Genomic DNA, 22,382 nt, shown 5'->3' with positions numbered 1-22,382 from the left:
CTTCACAAGGTGGTGACTGTGAGACCCTTTCATATTTGTTGAGATACATGGGTGCACCAAGGAGTTCCATTCCTACGGCAGCAACGCAAACTCAATTTGTACCTAAGTTGGAACGCTAACCTACACTATTGCAGTAGGAAATATAGATTTGTATGAAAACGCTACTCAGCCATGAATACAAAACAATCGAATTACACATTAAGTATGGCGGTAAGTGAGCATGCCTTCGTTTGCCGCTTGACTAATTGTACAGTTCACTGTACTTCGTTTGTGACATGTAAAGCATGTACTCGATGTTGGGGCCTATAAACCGAGGACTCCCTGTACATAGGACTCCCTAAAGTGGAACTCCCCGAAGTTATAGATTTCATTTTAGGGTTGATAGGCTTCTGGTTGCTCCAAAATACGCATATTGTACAAGACTTCAGTATACCAAGCATGAAAGGTTTAACAATTGGCATTTACTCCAAAAGAAGAACCAGCCTCTACAAGAGGTGTTAAGAGAAGAACACGAGAAGACCGTACATCCAAAGTGAATGAGACTCCAGTATCAGCATACATATCACCAGAATTTTTTTTTTCTTTTTACAGTTGACAACTTGTCGTGACAATTAAGAGTAAAATATAAGTTGCATGAGGCGCATTGGCAACAACTCAACTTTGCATTATGCCTTCATCATTCTTCATTAAATTAAGGCCAAATGGCAAAAATGGTAAAAAAAATTTCAAGTGTTACTATTGACTGGATGGAATTTCACAGAATTCCGATTGACCTGATGAGACTGGAGGTGTTCCGGGCACGTCCCACCTGGAGGAGACCCCGGGGACGACCCAGGACACGCTGGAGAGACTACGTCCTTCGGCTGGCCTGAGAACGCCTCGGGATCCCCCCGGAAGAGCTGGATGAAGTGGCTGGGGAGAGGGAAGTTTGGGCGTCCCTGCTAAAGCTACCGTCCCCGCGACCCGACCTCCGATAAGCGGTAGAAAATGGATGGATGGATGGATGGATAGATGGATGGACTATTAACAATGGTTACCTTATCTGTACATGTGCATGGTAAATAATTGAAAAGTGACTTAAATAATTGCCTGTAGCATTCAGCCTTTGAGACGTTGGTTACCTGACAGGTCACAAACTCACCTTTGTCAATTTTCCCCTCCAAAACACGAAATCCCATTTGTAATAAAACACAACACGACAGTTTTCATCAATCTTTAATGATAATAATATAACGTGACTGCTTCATGGAGGTTCTCCACCTGATTGAACATCGCCCAAAATATTTTATGTCCTTTAAAAAAGGAAAGACAATGCACGGAAGCAAGGATATCAACGTGACAAAAACAATCAAACTAAACACGAAATATCAAAAGTTGAGGGGAGATTTCCTTTTTTCCATCTTTGACCAATCTCAGTTATTAGCACTCTGGTCAGGTCACTTCAGTGTCACCTCAGTGTGAGCTTGACTTTTTATGTCACTGACGCACACCATCTATTACTTCCTGTCTTGTTCACTTGTTATCAATGGTTGTGGGTGAACTCTCCACAAAAATAAAACGTGAAGAATGAGAACTCCAAAAAAGATAAGATACCTTCTGTGAATCAGGATTCCATGTAACAAATAAGATGCATTTAGTTGACTTCGATTTGAAATTAGTTCTCGACTTTATAAATGACAATTTTTAGACTCACAAATATATCATTAGATATCTCATGTTTTATTCCAAATAACTCAGTGAGCACCATGAGGAAGGCGGTGTGAACTTCAAAGCTTCTGCGTGAAGTTTTCGGGGAAGACACCTTTGGATGAAATATCTTTGTTACGTATCCAGAGAGATTCCTGCACACCCATGAGCCAGCCGTCGTCCTATACAAACACATGCATACACACATTAACAAACACTACAGCAGTCACACACATGCACCAGAGTGCAAATTCTGGAGGGACATTACTGACTTGCTCATCAGGGTTGTCAAAGGCCAAAACGAGGACAGTGTCCCCAATATTGAGCTCCAGCTCGTCCCCATCAGTGGCAGCATATTCGTGGATGGCTTTGACCTGGAGCAGGACACTTGAGTCAATACATAAAGTCGCACGGTCCATCGGCAGTGTAATGGCTCACCTTGTAGACAAATCCAGGAGGGAGCTTGTATTCTGAGCTGTTGGATTCAGAACCCTGCCAAGAAAGAAAAAGTCATTTGTGGGTTATTTGAGGAGAATATTTGAACCAAGTCGTTTACCCCCAAACAATCTGACAGATAAAAGCACGCCGAACATAGCAAAAATCACTGAGTAATCGACGCCCACCTTAAAAAGGTTTAAAGTAAACCCTCACATTCACAGGTCCACAGATTTTTTTAACATGTCCTCTGATTTATTTATTTTTCTTTTTTTAAATCACCTGCTTGCTGTTTTGTGCTCAGGCCAAAGCCCTGTCTGAAAAATATTGCTTTGGCGCCATCGTGTGGCAATCATACATTGAACCCCTGCTATTGGCATGGGATGGGGACTGAGCCAATCGTGAAAATGTGCTGGTAATTGACACCCCCCTAAAAAGGTTTATAATTGCTTATAGATGCCTTATAGAGGGTAGCAAACCTCATTTTTGTTTTCAATTTGACAAGACTATGGCCTGACCAAACATGTCAACATAGTAACAAAGCACTACTTGTGTCTAAATGAAGGCCTTAAACTCACGTCAACATAGTTCCTTGACACAAAGACGGCAGCAAAGCACTATTTTGTTTAAAAGAAGCTCCTCAACTCACTTCCATTCAGTTCCTTGGGACCAAGATGGCAGAAAAACACTACTTTTGTCTAAAAGAAGCTCCTCAACTCACTTCAACTTCAGAAGGATGTTGGTGGGAGGCGTTTAGTAGGTGTTTAGTAGGTGAGAGGGTGGGGTTGTGTTAGTTGTCAACATGCAGAAGAGGAGAAAGCAACTTGAAGTGATAAGCCTATATCGCTTTTAAATCCAAAAGAAGGGAGTCCATTCTTACCCACGAGTCCCAAGATGGCGCCTTCATGTAGCAGTAAAGACAAAATGAGTAGCTTAATAAGGCTGACTAAGCTTAATGAGGCTAAAGAGCAGCAAAATAGAGTTAAACAAAAACAACAAACAGAAGAGATCGGGGTGGTATTAAAGTGAGCTCCGATTGAAATGACAAATACATTTAATTTTACAACTACTGACATCTGTTACTGAAATATAGTGGTATATATTTATAATTTATTTCCATAGGTTAACAAAAACGATTTTTATTTTTTTTTAAGACCATAATATCATACACTATCACCACCATGTTTTAGCATGTGCAAAGCATTCTGGGAATGATGACATAGAATGGCTGTTGTAAAATTATTACATTGCTGCTCTCCACGGAGCTAAGTTAGCCATTTGCGAACAACTTATCGTCAGCGAAAAGAGTTAAATATGTCATACTGCGCCGCTTTTGGATGCAATTTCCAATCAGGACAGAATGCAAAAAAGGAGGGAAGCATTCATCGCTTTCCCAAAGATAGAAAGTTGAGGAAAACGGTTGGAGGATGCGGTCAGAAGAGTTGAGCTGCCGAAAGATCTGTGGCTGTGTTCTTGTCACTTCAGCCCAGATTCTTTCTTTTTATTCTTTCCTCACAAGGAGCCTAAATGGCCGCGTGCAAGCGAACAAACCAAGTACAGTATTTAGTATTTCTTTACACTTGTATCTGTGTGTGAGTGTTGTAGCCACCAATGCAGCCTTGTCTTTCGCCTCATCAGCACCCACCACACCCACCTGGGGAGCTGGACATGTGATGGGCTGTAAACCATGCAAATCCAGCAGGTTGACCTGTGGCCAGGGCTCACACTACCTCACACACACACATGGTCACACACGAGGGCATGGGTGTCAAACTCAAGGATTCGGCCCGCCATATCATTTCATGTGGCCCGCGTAAGCAAATCAGCGCGTCTACTTCTGGACCAAAATTTCCAAAGTTAGGAGCGACGTGGGCAGACGGATGCGTTTTGTGTTTGGAACATTCTCAACTGTACAAAAACCAGGACAAGATTTTGGCAAAAAAAAAAAAAAAGGTCAAAAACTACGGCATATGAAAACCAAGGTTCCGCTGTGTATGTAAGGATACGTTGAGGCGATTATACATTTATATGGTTCCACAGACATAACAGCCCTCTGAGGTAAACAATAACTACAATGTGCCCTGCAACAAACATTTGTTTGACACCCCTGCACTAGGGTTACTAAACATCTCGCACACTATGTGGGTTCAGTCCAACCGCCGGCTGACCTGTGTTCTGGACTCTGTGTTAATGTCAGAAGTGTCGTCATCGAGCGGCTCATCATGCTGCGGAGGCCGGCTGGGCAGCGGGTTGGGCCTCTTCCAAACACATATGCACATGCAGAAGCACACACTTCAGTATACAGTGGTCACTCGACTTATGAGTTGAATTAGTTCCATGATGAAGCTTGTACTCGTTGGTCAAATAAATTTTGCCCACTGAAATTAATTGAATTGCCATTAATCCGTTGCAAAAGAGAAGAAAACACATTTTTTTGTTTTCTATTTGATGAATATATATATATATATATATATATATATATATATATATATATATATATATATATATATATTGTTTAAAAACAATCAAATATAGTAAAAGAGAATGGAAAGAAACTGGTTTTATAAACTGTAATTACTGTGCGTTGTGACAAGCCGAAAGTCAAAAAAACAACAACAACTGTGTGTTACGCTATTTGTGAGGTTGTCTACTCTTTTCCTAAATCCAAGATAATGTACTAATTACATTCCACTGTAATGTAGTTGCGGCACGGTGGACGACTGGTTAGACCCAGGTGGAGTTTGCATGTTCTCCCCGTGCCTGCGTGGGTTTTCTCCGGGCACTCCGATTTCCTCCCACATCCCAAAAACATACATTAATTGGAGACTCTAAAATTTGCCCGTAGGTGTGACTGTGAGTGCGAATGGTTGTTTATTTGTATGTGCCCTGCGATTGGCTGGCAACCAGTTCAGGGTGTACCCCGCCTCCTGCCCGATGAGAGCTGGGATAGGCTCCAGCACGCCCGCGACCCTAGTGAGGAGAAGTGGCTCAGAAAATGGATGGATGTAATGTAGTTTCCGGTTGACTACCATTAAAGTATTGCATATCAGTAAAGAACTCACTCCTTGTATCGTTTTTACAGAATTGCGTTTAGCTCCCTTGCTGCCAACATAAAACAGGCGAAAACAACCCTCCAGGGTCGACTGATACCAAACAAGCAAACTCCCAGTGGACCCTCGCTATACTACATCTGTTCCGTGCAAAGCTTCGGGCGTTTCTACCCCCATGCACGCCACTGATCAGTTACATGACTTAATAAATGCTGTGGGTTACGAGTGTACTATACTTACTGATTTACCTGGAGCTCACTTGTATCTAAAATTTTGGCTTTTAACACAAAGCAACAACAACAACAAAACGACAAGTGCCAGCTCTTAACTTGAAAAATACAAAAGATTGGGGCACTCCTACAGGTACATCTCCATAAATAAGTGTCAAAGGCGGAATTTAGTTGTGTAGTTCAATTCAAAAAGGCAAACTCATATGATAGGAATGCACTACACACACTCAGAATGAAATCCATCCATCCATTTTCTGTACTCCTATCCTCACTAGGGTCACGGGTGTGCTGGAGCCTATCCCAGCTACCTTCGGGCGAGCGGCGGGGTACAACCTGAACTGGTCGCCAGCCAATCGCAGTCAGAATGAAATATTTCATGATTTTTTAAAATTTATTTGTATGTAGAATATTGATGATTAAAACTTACAGCAAATGAAAACATAAAATTCACCATCTCAAGAAACTATAATATTACCTAACAAACAATCAAAAAATAATGAAAATTATTTTAAATGTAGAAATTAGGCAGGTTTTTGCACTCTGAAAAATGTTTTCCCAAGCGTTTAATGAATCTACAGGTTGATTGAAAAGTAACTCCCTATTTTTAAGTACTTTTTAAGTAATTTATTTCTGAACTATAATTCTTACAAGAAATTAACATGAGAAGAAAGTGTATTGCATGGAGTTTTATTTAAAATTCGATATGGGCGCCAGTATTAGCCACCGGTTTCTCAAGCCGCCTGGGAACCGCATTAACTGATTTCACAAGGAACTCTTGTGAGATGGAAGACATAACTTCTCGTATTCACCCTTCAAGTTCTTCCAAAGTCGTTGGTTTCGTAGAATAGACTTGTTCCTTTAATCATGGAACATACACACACAAAAAAATTGAGAAGAATATTACAACATATGAATAAATAAGTATTTTAAAATAGTGAGTTATTTTTCAATGACCCTGTATATAATGTATGAGCACTGAAATCAATTTACTTTTCTACGATAGTCTAAATTACTGCGCTGTACCAGTAAGTCAAGGTACCACTGTAGATGCTTGACATTTGACTGAGGTGTTAGTTAATGACGGGATGCAGCACCATTAAGCCAAAGTACAAAGAGGGATTATTATTATTAATATTTTATTATTAATATTTTTTGTTACCGTTGGTGGCGAGCTGGCTGCCTGGCTGTGGTTGGCTTCTTCACTGCAAGACACAATGACAGGTGGAGAGAAGTGACAAAAAAGGTACATGTTCCTGCAAAATGATGGGAAAATGACACATCTAATCACACAATCACTGCCACGACTGACCATGTTGTGACTGACCATGGAAATAACGTAGACAGTCACGAATACTCAGTAAGCTGCAGTAGTATTAGTTTTTATAGTTGTTTATTAGTTGTATTTCAAAGAGGAAAAAGAATAAAGGCCTCTGAGTATTGTTATATTATTTGCTCCAATATCTGTTGCTTAAAAGGGTTTTAACAGCAACATTGATGGTATTCGTTGGCCCGTCTAAAGAGTTTGCTTTGATTTTTAGCATTAAGCTAGGAGGCTTTTGTTTAAGGCAAAGTTATGTGGTTGTTTTAAATAAATGTGTAATTCTTTGTTTTATGTTTAATATGACAGTAAACCTCAACTAGGAGTGGCAATAAACAGCTTGAAGAAAGCACTTGACATCTTTTTGAAGAATTATTCACTAGATGCCAAACTGCTGCTCATTGTGCAGTGAATTCTAGTACTTGTATCTCAAACGTTTGCTCACAAGTCAAGGCCAACCTCGGCCATCTCTCGAAAAACTCTCAAGACCCAACATTCAAAGGTCTAGGTACCACCATATACATTTTCTCATTTTGCAATTTTTAAAGATGTTTGTTGGACTGGTCAAATAACAAAAACAGTTACGTGTCTAAACCAAGCAGGTGCGTCAAACTCATTTTTGTCGCCGGTTTCCTACAGAGGGACGTTATGACTTTTAAATCATATAAATGTTTGATTGCGTCATCATAAAATAAGGAATAATAAGGAAACTAAGTATTTGGTGACCTACAAACAAGCAAGATTTCTGGCTCTCACAGACATGTAACTTCTTCTTTAAGAGGCTCCTATGTCCTCCACTCATTACCTGTATTAATGGAACCTGTGTGAAGTTGTTATCAGTATAAAAGACACCTGTCCACAACTTCAAACAGTCCTGCAGAGAGCTGGGACCAAAGTAACAAAGGCTACGATCAGTAACACACTACACATCCAGGTACTCAAATCCTGCAGTGCCAGACGTGTCTCCCTGCTTAAGCCAGTACATGTCCAGGCCCGTCTGAAGTTTGCGAGAGAGCTTTTGGATGATTCAGAAGAGGATTGGGAGAATGTCATATGGTCAGATGAAACCAAAATAGAACCTTTTGGTAAAAACTCAACTTGTGTATGGAGGAGAAAGAATGCTCAGTTGCATCCAAAGAACACCATACCTAATGTGAAGCATGGGGGTGGAAAAATCATGCTTTGGGGCTGTGTTTCTGCATAGGGACCAGGACGACTGATCCGTGTCAAGGAAAGAATGAATGGGGCCATGTATCGTGAGATTTTGAGTGAAAACCTCCTTCCATCAGCAAGGGCATTGAAGATGAAACGTGGCTGGGTCTTTCAGCATGACAATGATCCCAAACACAGCGCCCGGGCAATGAAGGAGTGGCTTCCTAAGAAGCATTTCTAGGTCCTGGAGTGGCCTAGCCAGTCTCCAGTTCTCAACCCCAAAGAAAATCTTTGGAGGGAGTTGAAAGTCTGTGTTGCCCAGCGACAACCCCAAAACATCATTGCTCTAGAGGAGAGCTGCATGGAGGAATGGGCCAAAATACCAGCAATAGTGTATGAAAACCTTGTGAAGACTTACAGAAAACGTTGGACCTCTGTCAACTTTTGTTATTGACCAAATACTTATTTTCCACCATAATTTGATAACTTCTTTTAAAAATCAGACAATGTGATTAATTGGATTTGTTTTATCTCATTTTGTCTCTCGTCGGTAAGGTATACCTATGATGAAAATTACAGGCCTCTCTCATCTTTATAAATGGGAGAACTTACACAATTTGGCTGACTAAATACGTTTTTGCCCCGATGTACTCAACAAATGGATGGATAACTAGTTTGTAGTCAAAGGTAAAGGATAATTGTTTGTTCAACTTACTGTAAAAGGGGGTTTGGTAACAGACAAAAAAAGTTTTCAATATCACAACGTTATTAGCTATTATTATTGACGATTTAAAATTTTGGTAAAGATTCTAGCAAGTGACATGGAATTTGACACAGCTGATTTGCTTTCGTGGGCCACATAAAATGATGTGGTGGGCCGAATGTGGCAGACGCCTATGTGTGACACTCCCAAACATGAGAATGAAAATGGACTCAGGTGTTGAAGGAAAAAGCATGCAGCAGCCATGCCAGTTACCTCTTTGCGTTGTCCCCAGGCTTGGCTGCTGCAACATCCTTTCTACAGTAGGGGGTGAGGGACATCACTTTCTGGCTCCACGTTACTGTGATTGCCTCTAAAATCGGACTGACTTACTTGAGGTGCCTCTGCTCTTCAAGTTTGGTCATGACGTCATTCAGGTTTTGACTCAGCTGAGGATGAGGAAGGAGGATCACAAAGAAGGATGAAGCATCTCTGATCAACTCATGGACAAGGAAGTGAGAAATGTTAACTGACTGACTCACCTTGCTCATCTCCTTATGAAACTTCTCTTGGTGACTCGCCAGACTCTGGAATGTGTTAACATAGACGCCAACACGACTATCCATGTGTACACCGACACAGACACATACGCGCACACGCACACACACACACGCACACGCACACACCAATGCACACAGTCAGGTTGAATGGTTATAAATACAGTGGTACCTGGTAGGTTCAGGTACCACTGTATTTACGGCTTGAATAAGCACAATTGGTGTAACACACACAGTTGTTGTTGTGACTTTCATCTTGTCCCAATATACAGTATCGTAATTGGATTTATAAAGTCAGTTAATTACTTTGTTTTCATACAATCCAGTGCTATTTTTCTGGATTAAAAACACACACGATAGCTGGGATAGGCTCCACCACGCCCGCGACCCTGGTGAGGATAAGCGGAACGGAAGATGAACGAATGAATGAAAAACGCACACAAAATGTGTTTTGTGTTTTTTTGGGGGTACTGGAATAGATTACAGTGGACCCCTCCAAATAGCTGGAGATAGGGACCAGGCCAGACCACGAATAGCAAAACTCTGCGGATAATTGAATTGCTTTGGAAAAAATAGATATATCGCTGAACCGCAAGTCTGCAAGGGTCCACTGTAATGGTATTCAATTAATTTAAATTTGGAAAACTGATTTGATATACAAGTACAACAAACCTCTGCATACTGGTGGGTTGGTATTCACGAATTTGCCTAAGCAATTCTTTTTCAACCTGTCCTCAATTATTCGCTAAAAAATATTCATATTTGCTGTTTTTAATAACAGTATCGTTTGGCAACATCTGGGTATTAAGGAAGTTTGTTGAAGTAAGTTGAGGACTTTCGTTTGGCCATAGAGCTTTGCCACCATCATGTGGCATCATTAGGATATTAGAATAGTCATTGGCGGTCCTGGACCGAATGGTGGCTTGTGCGATGTCCCTAGATTGCGCCCGCCAGCCACTCGTCAAGGGGAGGTACTGCTGATGAACTGCCACCTGAACAATAATTTGCCCAAAACTATAGGCCCTGTGTGACGCTCCAAAATTGCACTCCCCCTGACCGACCATCAACAGGGGCGGGGGGTTGGCTGCTGGAGTGCCGCCCTCTACAGAATGTCGCCATATCGCCCATATTAGAAACCACCCCTGAGAATAGTTTCGATGGAGGGACATAAATTACTCACGGATTTTTGGCTATTTGCGGCAGGGCTCTGTCCCTATCCCCCGCCAATAGAGGAGGTTTACAGTCAATTGAATTTTCACCTCGGTCACAGAACAAATTCAACGCAAAGGTCAAAGTACCATTCAGTAATGTTTGGATCTAGTGATGTTGTTTCACCTGTCCCACAGCACTGGAAGCTGGTCTTGCAATTCCACGTTCAGCTCTTCGAAAATTTTCTGAGAGCGACCCAGCTCCTCCTCGGCCTGCATGCACACGCAAACAAACAATCAGCCATAACGCAAATTCAACATGATCCAGTGATGCACATGCAGATAAAAAATGGAGTCACATCAACTTATTAATAGGCACATCAACTCACAATGACACGCTGTCAGCTGACATTTCGACAGACCCAACAAAGCCTTAAACATAGGACATTTCATTATATTTGTAAAGAGTTGAAGCTAGGATACTTCTGGGTGGCAGAACGTGAATGACTATCACTGACCTCAACTGAAACCATGAAAAAATGAAATCTAAATAATTCCAGCATAAATACGGTTGTACAAAGAAGATAGCAAGACTGCCTGGTGGTGTGGTAGCCACTTCTAAAGGGACATTTCCTAAAAAGGTATGTATAAAATGTTTAGTTGGGTTGTCTTCAAGTCATTTAGAAAAGCATACTACTAGTCGACTACAGCATGCTACCCATTTCAGCGTCAAAAGAGCACTTCTGTGTCATTAAAAGCACAGTCATGCTCAAGCCGTCATAGCCTTCTTACTTGTAGTCGATAAAAGGGAAGAAGAGCATCTACCATAGCCTAACATATTAGAAATCAAACAGTCACCAAACGACGAGGCTAGTTTCATTTACAAATTATGCTAGTATGCTAGCATTCAGGCTACATCTACCATGACCAAGGTTAAGGAATTGTATTTATTGTTATCTCCTCAAGTACAAGCCAGTCCCTCAATGATCAGAATCAGAATCATAATCCTCTTTATTTTGCCAAGTATGTCCAAAAAACACACAAGGAATTTGTCTCCGGTAGTTGGAGCCGCTGTAGTACGACAACAGTCAAGTGACAGAGAAACCTTTTGAGACATAAAGAGACTGAGAAAAACAGTCACTGACCAATAAAGGATTGCTAGTTATCTGGTAATACCGGTATAATTTAAAAAAAAATAAAAATTGACGATTGTGCAAAAAGATGCAGAGTCCTCTAGCACTTACAGCAGTTTACCTGACTAATATAGCAATAGTCCGGTGCAATGGCCATTGTGCAAAGGGTGTCGAGACTTCAAGGAGTGTATGCAGTTTAAAGTGACTAGTAGCGCGATAATATGGGCCAATGTTGATTGTGCAAATGTTGCAGATACTCCTGTCAGTGTGCAAGTGGTGCAGAGGCTACTCTGGCATGAGTGGCCAGTATTGGTGAACAACAGGTTAAGTACAGTATCTCTGAATTTCCACCACATCTACATTGAATCTATTTACCAGTTGAAATGTAAATTATTGCCGCCATTGGGTCTCACACCAAGCAGCTTACCTCACGTAACATCTTTTCGACTGACATGTCACACATTCAAACTAGGCTAAAATCCTTATTCAAGCCATTTAGCCTGTTTTCTCAATGGCTCTGCGTTGGTCAAACGACAGAAGCGTTTGTTTCCTTAGTGACACTGTCGCAGAAAGCTTGGGCTACCCGGAAGTACGTGTGACGTCATGGTGAAATGTCCTTTACATTTGTATTTAGGGTCATTCATCACCTGGTTGTAGGAGAGGTTAGTCTGAGCCACCTGGTGGGCTGAGAGCAAACCCTGTGCCCAGCTTGGTGCCGCCATCTCCAACAGGGCTGCAGGCTGGCCACGCACACCATGCAAATGAAAAGGAGCAGGAACAGTAGTGGGGAGAAAGGTCAAGGGATCAAGAGTGGGAAAGTGGGAGCATGAGGACGAGCAGGAGGAAGCAGAAGTGAAGGAGGAACAAGACCAAAGCCAACAAAAAGCAAATAGTGCCAAACAACAGCAATCGTGTTAATTCCTTTTTGGAAAGTGAACAGTAAGCAAGTAAAAAGGCAACATTTAATGTAAGGGGCCCAAAACATTAAGCCCACGGGCCAAAACCTAGCCCCAGGAAGAATTTGAAGTAATTTGAGTAAACAAATTACATTTACTCAAGCAACATTTTGGATAAATTATACTTGTCAGAGGAGTTTGAATGCACCTTACCTTTTACTTGAGTATTTATGTTAAGAAGAATCGATACCTTTACTCTGTTACAATGATCGAGATGCTGCTCGCTACTTTTATTTATCCATTATTGTGTGCGCAATCTATTTTTAGACTTGATTTTCCACTTCCGCATAGGGCGCTGTTGTGCCAATGTGATCACTAGTGTCATTTGACTCCAATTCACCAACCAGATGGCACAAGGCAGTCACATGACCGCACACAAACCCTTTGTGGCCCAATCAAAATGACTCATTTTGGGAAATAAAAACCCCAGCCCCGCGAGTATTTACAGGCTCAGAAAAACAACAGCTTTATGATGCAGATTATGCTTATGATGATTTAGTTTTGCATCTGCCCAAATGTGGATATTTGAAGCCCACTTCTAACTTGAGAAAACACCTTGCGGTAAGTTGCAGATTTTTCTTTTGTTGTTTTGGCAGTGCATCTGGCAACATTTGCCATATTTTATGGTCATAAATCACTGTAAAACATGCCTCTTGGGGATACGTGCAATAATCTCTCCCTCACTCTCTCTCTCTCTCTCTCTCTCTCTCTCTCGCTCTCTCTCTCTCTCTCTCTCTCTCTCTCTCTCTCTCTCTCTCTCACAAGCGCACACGCAATCAATAAGTCTGTCCAGCGAACAGTTTCTTCATTATTTTATTTAAGTCAATAAAGCACATAATGTTTCTGGAGGGCCCAATGCACGTGTTGTTGGTTTCTGAGCACTTAAAATTTTAAATGGTGGCAGGTGTGTACTCCCATATATTAAAAATCTTTATTTTATTTGATGTTCATGCTCTGATTAAAAAAAAATATATATATTTTTTTTTTTAAAGTCAGAAGTTACTCACCAGTTACTCTTTACTTCAGTAGTTCTTTCACTGAGTACTTTCTTACTCAAGTAAATATGTGGAGGACTACTTTTTACTTTTACTTGAGTCATCTAATTCTACAGTAACATTACTTTTACCTGAGTATAATATTTGGCTAGTCTACCCACCTCTGCAAATTGACAAACATGTTTCCTGTAAAAACATTACATGCTGACTGAGTTACCTTAGCGATCTTGGCTTCGTCCTTTTTCTTGCCTTTCTGTAAAGAGGCAAAGTGGTGCCTGGCGCTGTCAAAATCCACCATTTTACGGTCCCGCTTTGCAATGCGTGCCTGTAGGGGACCGCAGGAGAGTAAGCAGGTCCTCGTTATCCACTGGATTCACCACTTGCTCAATCTCATTCACAGTATATACAGTGGACCCGCGTTTTAGTATTTATATTAATGTAAAAAGCTTTAAAATCCATTAAAAATGATCCTAGTGCAGTTAGGTGCAGTCCAAAATAAAAAAAAACCGTGTTGTAGCTGGGCCGCGAAAAATGAAGTGCGAAACGGGGGTAACCTTGATATTGTATGAGGGGCCATAATGGACATTATTCAGGATTAGCGCTAACATTTACTTTTCAAATGCTCGCTCGCTCTCACACACACACACACAGACACACACACACACACACACACACACACACACACACGCGCACACACACACGCGCACACACACACACACACACACAGTACTGAAAGGCTCTCTTACACACTAGTTACAAGTTAAACGCTCTCATCATACGCACGACTGAAAATCTTGTTTTCATGAACACTAGTCAAACGCGCGAACGCAAGCATGTCACTGGCACTCATGTCAATCACATTCATGCGTACATGTCACTGGTGTTCACGCACACGTCAATACCGTTCATGCGTGCATGTCAATCATGCTCACGCACACGTCGATTATGTCTAATTTTAGTTCGGTAGCTCAATTCATACAGTGAAACTCACATTGTAAATATGCAGTGCACACACAGACTGAAATATTTCACATTTAAAATATATACATGTATAATTTTGGGCGGCACGCTGGACGACTGGTTAGAGGGTCTGCCTCACAGTTCTGAGGACAGGGGTTCAATCCCCAGCCCCGCCTGTGTGCAGTTTGCATGTTCTCCCTGTGCCTGTGTGGGTTTTCTCCGGGCACTCCGGTTTCCTCCCACAGCCCAAAAAACATCCATGGTAGGTTAATTGAAGACTCTAAATTGCCCGTAGGTGTGAATGTGGGTGTGAATGGTTGTTTGTTTATGTGTGACCTGCAATTGGCCTGCCCGAAGATAGCTGGGATAGGCTCCAGCATTCCTGCGACCCTAGTGAGGATAAGCGGCTCAGAAAATGGATGAATGGATGGATGTATAATTTTTATGATTATAGCTCATAGCAAATGAAAACCCCAAATTCCCCATCTCTAGAAACTAAAATATAAATACAAATATTAAACACTAAAGTACTTTTCAGAGGGAAAATTCCTGACTAATTTCTACATTACAATAATCTTTATTTCTTGAATTAATTCATTATTTATTTTCAGTTTGTATTTTAGTTTGTAAAGATGGGAAATTTGGGGGTTTTGTTTGCTATGAGCTACAATAATCAAAATTATACGTATATATTTTAAATATGAAATATTTTACTCTGAGTGTGTGCAGTGCATCTTTATGAGTTTCACTTTTGAATGGAACTATGTACAGTGGGTACGGAAAGTATTCAGACCCTCTTATATTTGTCACTCTTTGTTATATTGCAGCCATTTGATAAAATCATTTAAGTTCATTTTTTTCCTCATTAATGTACATACAGGACCCCATATTGACAGAAAAAAAAATGGAATTGTTGATTTCTTTTGCAGATTTATTAAAAAAGAAAAACTGAAATATCACACAGCCATAAGTATTCACACCCTTTGCTGTGACACTCATATTTAACTTGGTGCTGTACTTTTCTTCTATCATCCTTGAGATGGTTCTACATCTTCATTGGAGTCCGACTGTGTTTGATTATACTGATTGGACTTGATTAGCAAAGCCACACACCTGTCTATATAAGACCATACAGCTCACAGTCAGAGCAAATGAGAATCATGAGGTCAAAGGAACTGCCCGAAGAGCTCAGAGACAGAATTGTGGCAAGGCACAGATCTGGCTAAGGTTACAAAAAAAATTCTGCTGCACTTAAGGTTCCTAAGAGCACAGTGGCCTCCATAATCCTTAAATGGAAGACGTTTAGGACGACCAGAACCCTTCCTAAAGCTGGCCATCCGGCCAAACTGAGCAATTAGGGGAGAAGAGTCTTGGTGAGAGAGGTAAAGAAGAACCCAACGATCACTGTGGCTGAGCTCCAGAGATGGAGTCGGGAGATGGGAGAAAGTTTAAGGGGGTCTGAATACTTTCCGTACTCACTGTACCTAAATTAAGATTTACACTTTGCGTGTTTGCATAATTGAGGAGCGTGTGACTGTCATTGACATGCGGGTGTAAACATGATTGAAAAGCGTGCATGAGTGTCAGTGACATGAACGCGTGAGCACCAGTGACATGCGTGCGTGAGCACCAGTGAAATGCTCGCATGAGCATGTTTGACTGGTATTATGAGAACAAGACTTTCAGTAGTGCTCATGCATGTTTGACTAGTGTTCATAAGAGCATTTGACAAGTGTTCATGAGCGCAGTTGACTAGTGTTTATGAGAGCCTTTCAGTAGTTTGTGTGTGAGAGCATTTGAAAGGTAAGTGTGAGAACTATTCCTGAATAATGTCCCTAACCTCATAATATTGTCACATTTGAACATACAACAACAACAAAGAAACACCTTGATTTCAGGGAACTGAGCCAGGTACGAATCAATCGACAGCATTGAGTTGTCAGTGATGTTCTGATGGAAGTCCAACCACAGTGTGTCTGTGTCCTACAACACGCACACACACACAAACATATTATATAAAGCATAAGATTCACATTTAGTGCACTGCAATAGAAATTTGTCTGCTCACTAAAACTCCTACAAACAAATATGTCTTTGTTTCTTGGTGGTTCTAGTGGACCTAATTTCTGATGTGACATTTTTAACCAATCTACATTTTACCTCCAAGTTATTGTCCATCTCCTTCTCTATCATCTCCTTCAGCAGGAAGGACACACGCATGCAGTTGAAGCAAAGAAAGTGACAACAGAGTGAAATAAAAGTGTGCTGGTGCTCAAGCGCCAGAGAAAAAAAAGTGGGGAAATGCATCACAGAATATACTCCATTCCATGTATATATGTATAGGGAAGGCAGCAGAGATCAAAGGTCAGGATCTCACCTCCACCATGGCATCCATCTCCTCTTTGCCGAACCACTCGGGCTCGTACATGTCAGCCAGGCAGTCCTGCAGCCTCCGTGATGCCTCGTGTAAAGCTGAAACATGTCAGAGAAGAGCAGGTGGCAGACACCATCTTAAATAAGTCAGTGTGATGTTCTTACAGTCAATTAACTATATCAATGCTAGTTGAAACGAGGCCAAACTCGTTCGTCGTCTTGTAATGGAAATGAGTTCAAATATAGTACTGCTATAGAATTTTCATGTATGGCAACTTTCACTTTTACACCAACATTTGCCAAATAATATAAATTGATGGTTGATGAAATGCCTGAAAAGAGGCACACAAAGTGGAGGAAAAAAATCCTGCCTGCCCATAGCAAGGTGCGCAATTTACCCCTGCGTAGTAGATGACAACTTTTGACAAGACGGAAACACCTGCTGCTGATTCTGTTGTTCACACAATATCAGCAGCAGATGACGGCCAAAACAACTACAATGTTGAACTCATCAGGATAACATTACATACTTGTGGGCATATTTACAGGAAGGCTTTTCGTACATAATCCTAAAGTAACAGACATTTTGGCATGCAAAAGCTCCCCATCCAACCTCAAGAAGTACATGGAGGTAGGTTAAACTAATTGATGTTAAGCCATTAAGTCAAAACTTTCAGTTATCATGAGCTCGATTGGCCATATGGTTAACGCGATGGGCAGGCTAGCTAGGCGTGTGCTAGCTAACCTGGCCCACTAGCCAGCCTGCAGCTTTAAAGAACTGTACACTGAAGTCAACTACATTTTAAAAATTAAAATAAAAACAATCCAAATTCTAAACCCTCACTTTCTTCAAAATACCTTTACTTCAAACCTCAGGTACAATTCATATCAGAAAATTACTTTTGATACTTAAATACAGTACTCCATATTACTTGAGTAATCCTTTTACTCAAGTAATATTCTACAAGGTGATTAGTAATATTCTACTCACTTACTCAAGTAATATTCTACAAGGTGATTTTTACTTCTTCACCCAAAATAAGTTTCTTTGAAAGATACTTGTCCTTTTACCCAACTATCGCATTCAGGTACTTCACACAAGACTGTCCGTGAACCACTTATCAAGGGAGAGCGTCTACTCTGTCTTACTCTTCACTGCTGTCATATACGCTTTCAGATCCTTCTGCAGCTTGGTGCCTTCTCCCTGGACGTGAGAAAGGTCAGAGAGCAACAGCAATGTGAAACAAGCTTCTATTATAAGCATAAAGGTGGCAAATAAGTGTTCATGACAAAAAGTGAATGATGTTGTGAGTGACAACTTGTGGTAATGACCATCTGCTTGTTGAAGTTGGACACCATTTCCTCAAAGACGACATCTCTGGTCTCATCCGCTTTGCCGAGTTTCTGCAAAACCTGAAAAGCACAGCGACATGTTTTACAATGGTGGGACAAGGTGTTCTCAGGGGGAAGTGGCCACTCAGCTTAAACTGTCACATAGTGTCATGAGCAAGTTGCAACAGAGAGACTGGAAGAGTCGCAGAAAGGCATAGAAGTGGACCTTTGTAGAAATGTGAAAAAATAAATCAAAATAACAATTGGCCATTCAGCTCCTTGTTAGAGAACATTAAGTTGTCCAAAAAGTGATGAAACATTGAACAATTGGACATGTGCATGCAAACATTTACAGAAGGTTAAATTAAGTTCCTGAAATTTCACCATGAAGCTGAATATCCCTAACTTTCAGGGAGTAGTTTCATTAATTCAATTAATTTGCACTAACATTCACACTAATGCACCATTGAGACTGGAGTCTTTAATGAAGCTAACAATGTGGGAGGAAGCGGGAGTACCAGGAGAAAACCCACGCAAGCACAAGGAGACCATGCAAACTCCACACATGCTAACCACTATTCCATTATGCTACCCCACACAAATATAAGAATATTAAGTCTATTTTTCATGTGTCAAGCCAATTTTATGTAGGTGGTGTCTGCACTATACTTGAGGATTTATTATTTAATGAAAAATAAATTTGAGTTCATGAATGAGAAAGTGGCAATTCCGCTGAATGATACGAGTTGGGCTGCACTTTAAGATAAACCCAGATGTGTTTGGTGTGAGTGTAACCAGGTCACTAATGTGGTCAGATGACCAGTGCCACGAGCCACAATTAGCACACCCACAGGGACTTCCCCACAGCCTGCTACACACGCTCATATTTCGTCCTCTAACGCCACCGCGGGGGTTGACCTTGATGTTGCAGGGAGCACTTGAGGCAACATCCATCCATCCATTTTCTTTGTCGTTTATCCTCATTAGGGTCACTGTTGAGCTGGAGCCTATCTCAGCTGACTTTGAGCGAGAGGCGAGGTACAACCCTGGACTGGTCGTCACCCAATGGCAGGGTACATATACTACCCCCAAAATGTTTATGATATTGGGCTTTCCAGATTAACCTAAAATGCACTATAACTTAATTTTACCTTGTGTAAACTTTTGAATGCACATGTCCAACTCAATATTAATTAATATTTGTAATTTAGTAGTTAAAACAAGGCATTGAATGGCAACAGGTGTTTGATGAATGAATGGACCAATATATTTCCTGGTTCAATTAGAATTGGTGTTTAAACAGTCTTGCTGTTCACATTTTGACATCATGGGACAAAGACGACATAACTATTGATGAAAATAGAGATACAAAGGGACTGGAAGAGAAAGGCATACCAGTATCCAAAGTAAACACTTTTTATGTTCAGTTCTTTGTTGGAGAACAGCAAGTCGTGCAAAAGGTACTGAAACATTGAATCGTTGGATAAAGAAGGTCAAATTAGGGGCGCCTGTAAATATTACAGCATGTGAGGTTTATTCTGAAATTTCACCCAACAGCCCAAAATCCAGGACTTTTTTGAGTAGTGTGTAGACAAACATGAATTCACACTCACAATCACACCGATAGACAATTTAGAGTCTTCAATGAAGCTAACATTGATGTTTTTGAAATGTGGGAGAAAGCCAGAGTACCCGGAGAAAGCCCACACAAGCCCAGAGAGAACACCTTAAGTTTACACAGAAAGGCCGGCGCTGAGAGTCAAACCCCGATCCTCAGAACTGTGAGGTAGACATGTTACCCACTATTTCACTGTTGTGCCCCATGCACAATTAAAAACGATTCAATAAGATCCCCTGTATGTGGAGGTTCAATGCCTCACACATGCTCACAATGTGCTGGTGTCCAATTTCTGAAGCCAAAAATACACACAGACACTTTGTGGCTATGAGAGAAATGGGGAAGCAGGGTTGGGGGGCTATTCATAGATGTGTATCTCCTCCCCCAAGCCTCTCTGGCACTGAGGCATCCTGGGAGTCCTGCTGGGAAAGACGGACAGGTGTGCACACCAAGCAGGGTTTTAATTCACGTGACTCATCTCAGAGAGGCTGGACACAAAACAGCCCATAGATGATTTTTCGTTGGCTGCTTCACTCACTAACATACAGTCAGAGCGATGAGCAATGGGCGCCTTCGTGGCTGCAAGGCAACGCCAGTTAACGGACAGCTGCAGCCCACACCCAACGCCCCCCAACGACAGCCGGCCCCGACACGGAGGATAAAACTTTGACCTACCTCGTTACTAGCATAAAGCTGCTTTTTCTGGTTTCATCTATTTCATCAATTATTCATTTGGACACTTAACATTGTTTTCTTTCGTGGTTGCAACTACACACTTGTCATATATTATGAAGTAAACCAATTTTGTGTGCGGTGTGTGTTGTGCGTACAGGGATGCTGCCTGGATTTGTGGCCCGGTGAAAAACACTTTTGGCCCCACTATGAATTGAACACATTATTTTCTAGGGCTCCTGAGAATGGTCATCCCTTTTCCTCCCCAGTGTGTGTGTGTGTGCACATGCGAGGTGATGAGATGCTATAAGATCAGCAGGCGTTCAGTTGACTTTGCACTAAGTGATTAGACAGGACAGAAGAACTTGCTTCACAATGAGGACCTGGGTCAAAGCATTTTTTGGGGGGTACATTTCCTTTGTGGATGAATCAACTATCTATCTAACTAGATAGATAGCTGGATAGCCAGCTAGCAAGTTATCTAGTTAGCTATCCTCTGTCGATCTGCCTTCAAAAATATATATTTTTTTACAGTCGTCTACTTTTATCTCATTTTATTGTCGTCTACTTTTAGCCCGATGAACACTTTATTTTTTTACGCTTTGCAAACTGGACTCGCTTGCTTTTTCCTTATGAGCACAAATGCAACTTAATTTCCCCCAATGGAATGTAGCAATTTTCCTACACTATTATAGTCTTTTTTTAACGAATCCCAAACACATCAAATCTGCCCCCCTCAAAACCTAATTTCTGCAATTTGTGAGGTTTATCATAAATGTCTTCCTCATCATGTACCTCCTCGGGAGTGAGGTGTCTCACTGTCTCCCTCTACTGGTGAACAGCAACCCTGCAGCGATTTGAGGTTGGAGCGTTTTTTTACACATCGACGCTCCACAGGCAAGATTGAAAAGCACAAGTGCCCCTTGACTGGATATCAGAAACCTTTTTTTTATTATTATTATTATTTTATTTTTTAAATTGTATTTATTTTTTTAAAAAAAAATTTAAGAGTTGTATGAGCACACTTTCTTGACTGGCATGATTTAATTGATGTGGTTACAAGGACTCAATAAGTGAGTTTAAATAGAACAGTTGAAATCAAGTGTGGTGTCAAATAACTTGACCATAATCAATATCCTACACGTAAACGAGGCCAAGAGGTGATCAGTGAAGGGTTTTATCGTACCTTCTCCTGCGCTCTGCTCAGCCTCTTCTGGACCGTGATGGCCAGTTTCCCGGCGGTGACCCCCTTTCCACTGTTCCCAGTCTCGGCCATGACTCGTTGCGTTCTGGACTGAGGCGGCACCGAGTCAGTACCGAGTGACAAGCGTCTCCCGAGGAAACGAAGTGTGCGTAGAAGCCACCGGACGCCGAATTGGCTCGTTGCGCGTAACTCTAATCCCGTTGGATCTTCTTAAAGGAGCAGTGCATAATTTAATCCGGTTTGTTGTTTTGTTTTTTTTGTGAGTCCACAAGAACAAGGGAAATAAAGTGGACGTGGAAAAGAGCCTTTCTGCTCTCCTAATTCATGTAGACTTGCACTCTAAATGTGGACCTATTAGATTTCCTCCTCATCTTGCTCTTAAAGGCGTAGCGCTGCCTGCTGGTATTATTAGGCGACACCTGGTGCGGGCAGCTTTCGGGCCCATGCTTGATGTTTATTTGTGTACATGCACTTTTCCAGTTAGATGGGATTTTATATAGGCAACACCACCAGAGGGCAGTAATGAAACAATTACATTCCTTTTCACAGATTTATTTCCCCAAAAATAAATATTTCCTCCAACCACAACTTCATGATGACTTTCTGTAAACAAGAAGATATTAAATACATTGTCATTGTCCTAAAATATATTTAATTGTTACATACAAGTTTTACAAAAGGAATCTGCCGCATATCACTGGAAACGGTCTTTCGAAATACAGTATATTGACCAAAAGCGTAAATGCACTTTTGTTTTTGCTCCTATTTTTCATGAGCTGAACTTAAAGATCAAGACTTTTTCTATGACACAAAGGCCTAGTTCTCTGAAATATTGTTCAGAAATCTGTCTTAATCACAGTGAT

The 22,382-nt window shown here is 41.2% G+C and overlaps 1 protein-coding gene across 9 annotated transcripts; it reads right to left on the bottom strand.

Annotated features, from left to right (window-relative positions):
* Positions 1 to 1,198: 1,198 nt before the first annotated feature.
* bin1b (bridging integrator 1b) lies at positions 1,199 to 21,785 on the bottom strand. Of its 9 annotated transcripts, XM_061679455.1 has the most exons (18): positions 21,502 to 21,783; positions 18,026 to 18,106; positions 17,843 to 17,897; positions 16,698 to 16,792; positions 16,481 to 16,516; positions 16,208 to 16,303; positions 13,578 to 13,685; positions 12,057 to 12,149; positions 10,464 to 10,549; positions 9,114 to 9,189; positions 8,965 to 9,020; positions 8,848 to 8,889; positions 6,561 to 6,603; positions 4,290 to 4,379; positions 3,002 to 3,022; positions 2,125 to 2,178; positions 1,959 to 2,060; positions 1,199 to 1,868 (listed from the first exon to the last, which is right to left on the bottom strand). In XM_061679455.1, the coding sequence occupies exons 1-18, from the start codon at positions 21,589 to 21,591 to the stop codon at positions 1,767 to 1,769; spliced, it is 1,326 nt and encodes a 441-aa protein (XP_061535439.1). In that variant the 5' UTR covers positions 21,592 to 21,783; the 3' UTR covers positions 1,199 to 1,766. The 9 variants fall into 9 exon arrangements, with proteins under 9 accessions (XP_061535439.1, XP_061535481.1, XP_061535455.1 ...); XM_061679497.1 differs by lacking the exon at positions 12,057 to 12,149 and having other exon boundaries at positions 21,502 to 21,784; XM_061679471.1 differs by lacking the exon at positions 16,481 to 16,516 and having other exon boundaries at positions 21,502 to 21,784.
* Between the last annotated feature and the right edge of the window lie 597 nt (positions 21,786 to 22,382).

Source organism: Phycodurus eques, chromosome 1 (genome assembly GCF_024500275.1).
Source record: "Phycodurus eques isolate BA_2022a chromosome 1, UOR_Pequ_1.1, whole genome shotgun sequence".
NCBI lineage: Eukaryota > Metazoa > Chordata > Actinopteri > Syngnathiformes > Syngnathidae > Phycodurus > Phycodurus eques.
Note: the sequence above shows the minus strand (reverse complement) of the source record. Positions and strands in the feature narration are given on the sequence as shown.

What these genes read in the sequence shown, in the direction of transcription:
- bin1b (XM_061679455.1), bottom strand. Translation starts at nt 21,591, where the DNA reads ATGGCCGAGACTGGGAACAGTGGAAAGGGGGTCACCGCCGGGAAACTG. An exon ending in CTAACCTCTCCTACAACCAG is followed by an intron (nt 10,550 to 12,056) that starts GTGATGAATGAC and finishes GTGTGCATGCAG; the next exon opens with GCCGAGGAGGAGCTGGGTCG. An exon ending in GAAGAGCAGAGGCACCTCAA is followed by an intron (nt 8,890 to 8,964) that starts GTAAGTCAGTCC and finishes CCCCTACTGTAG; the next exon opens with AAAGGATGTTGCAGCAGCCA.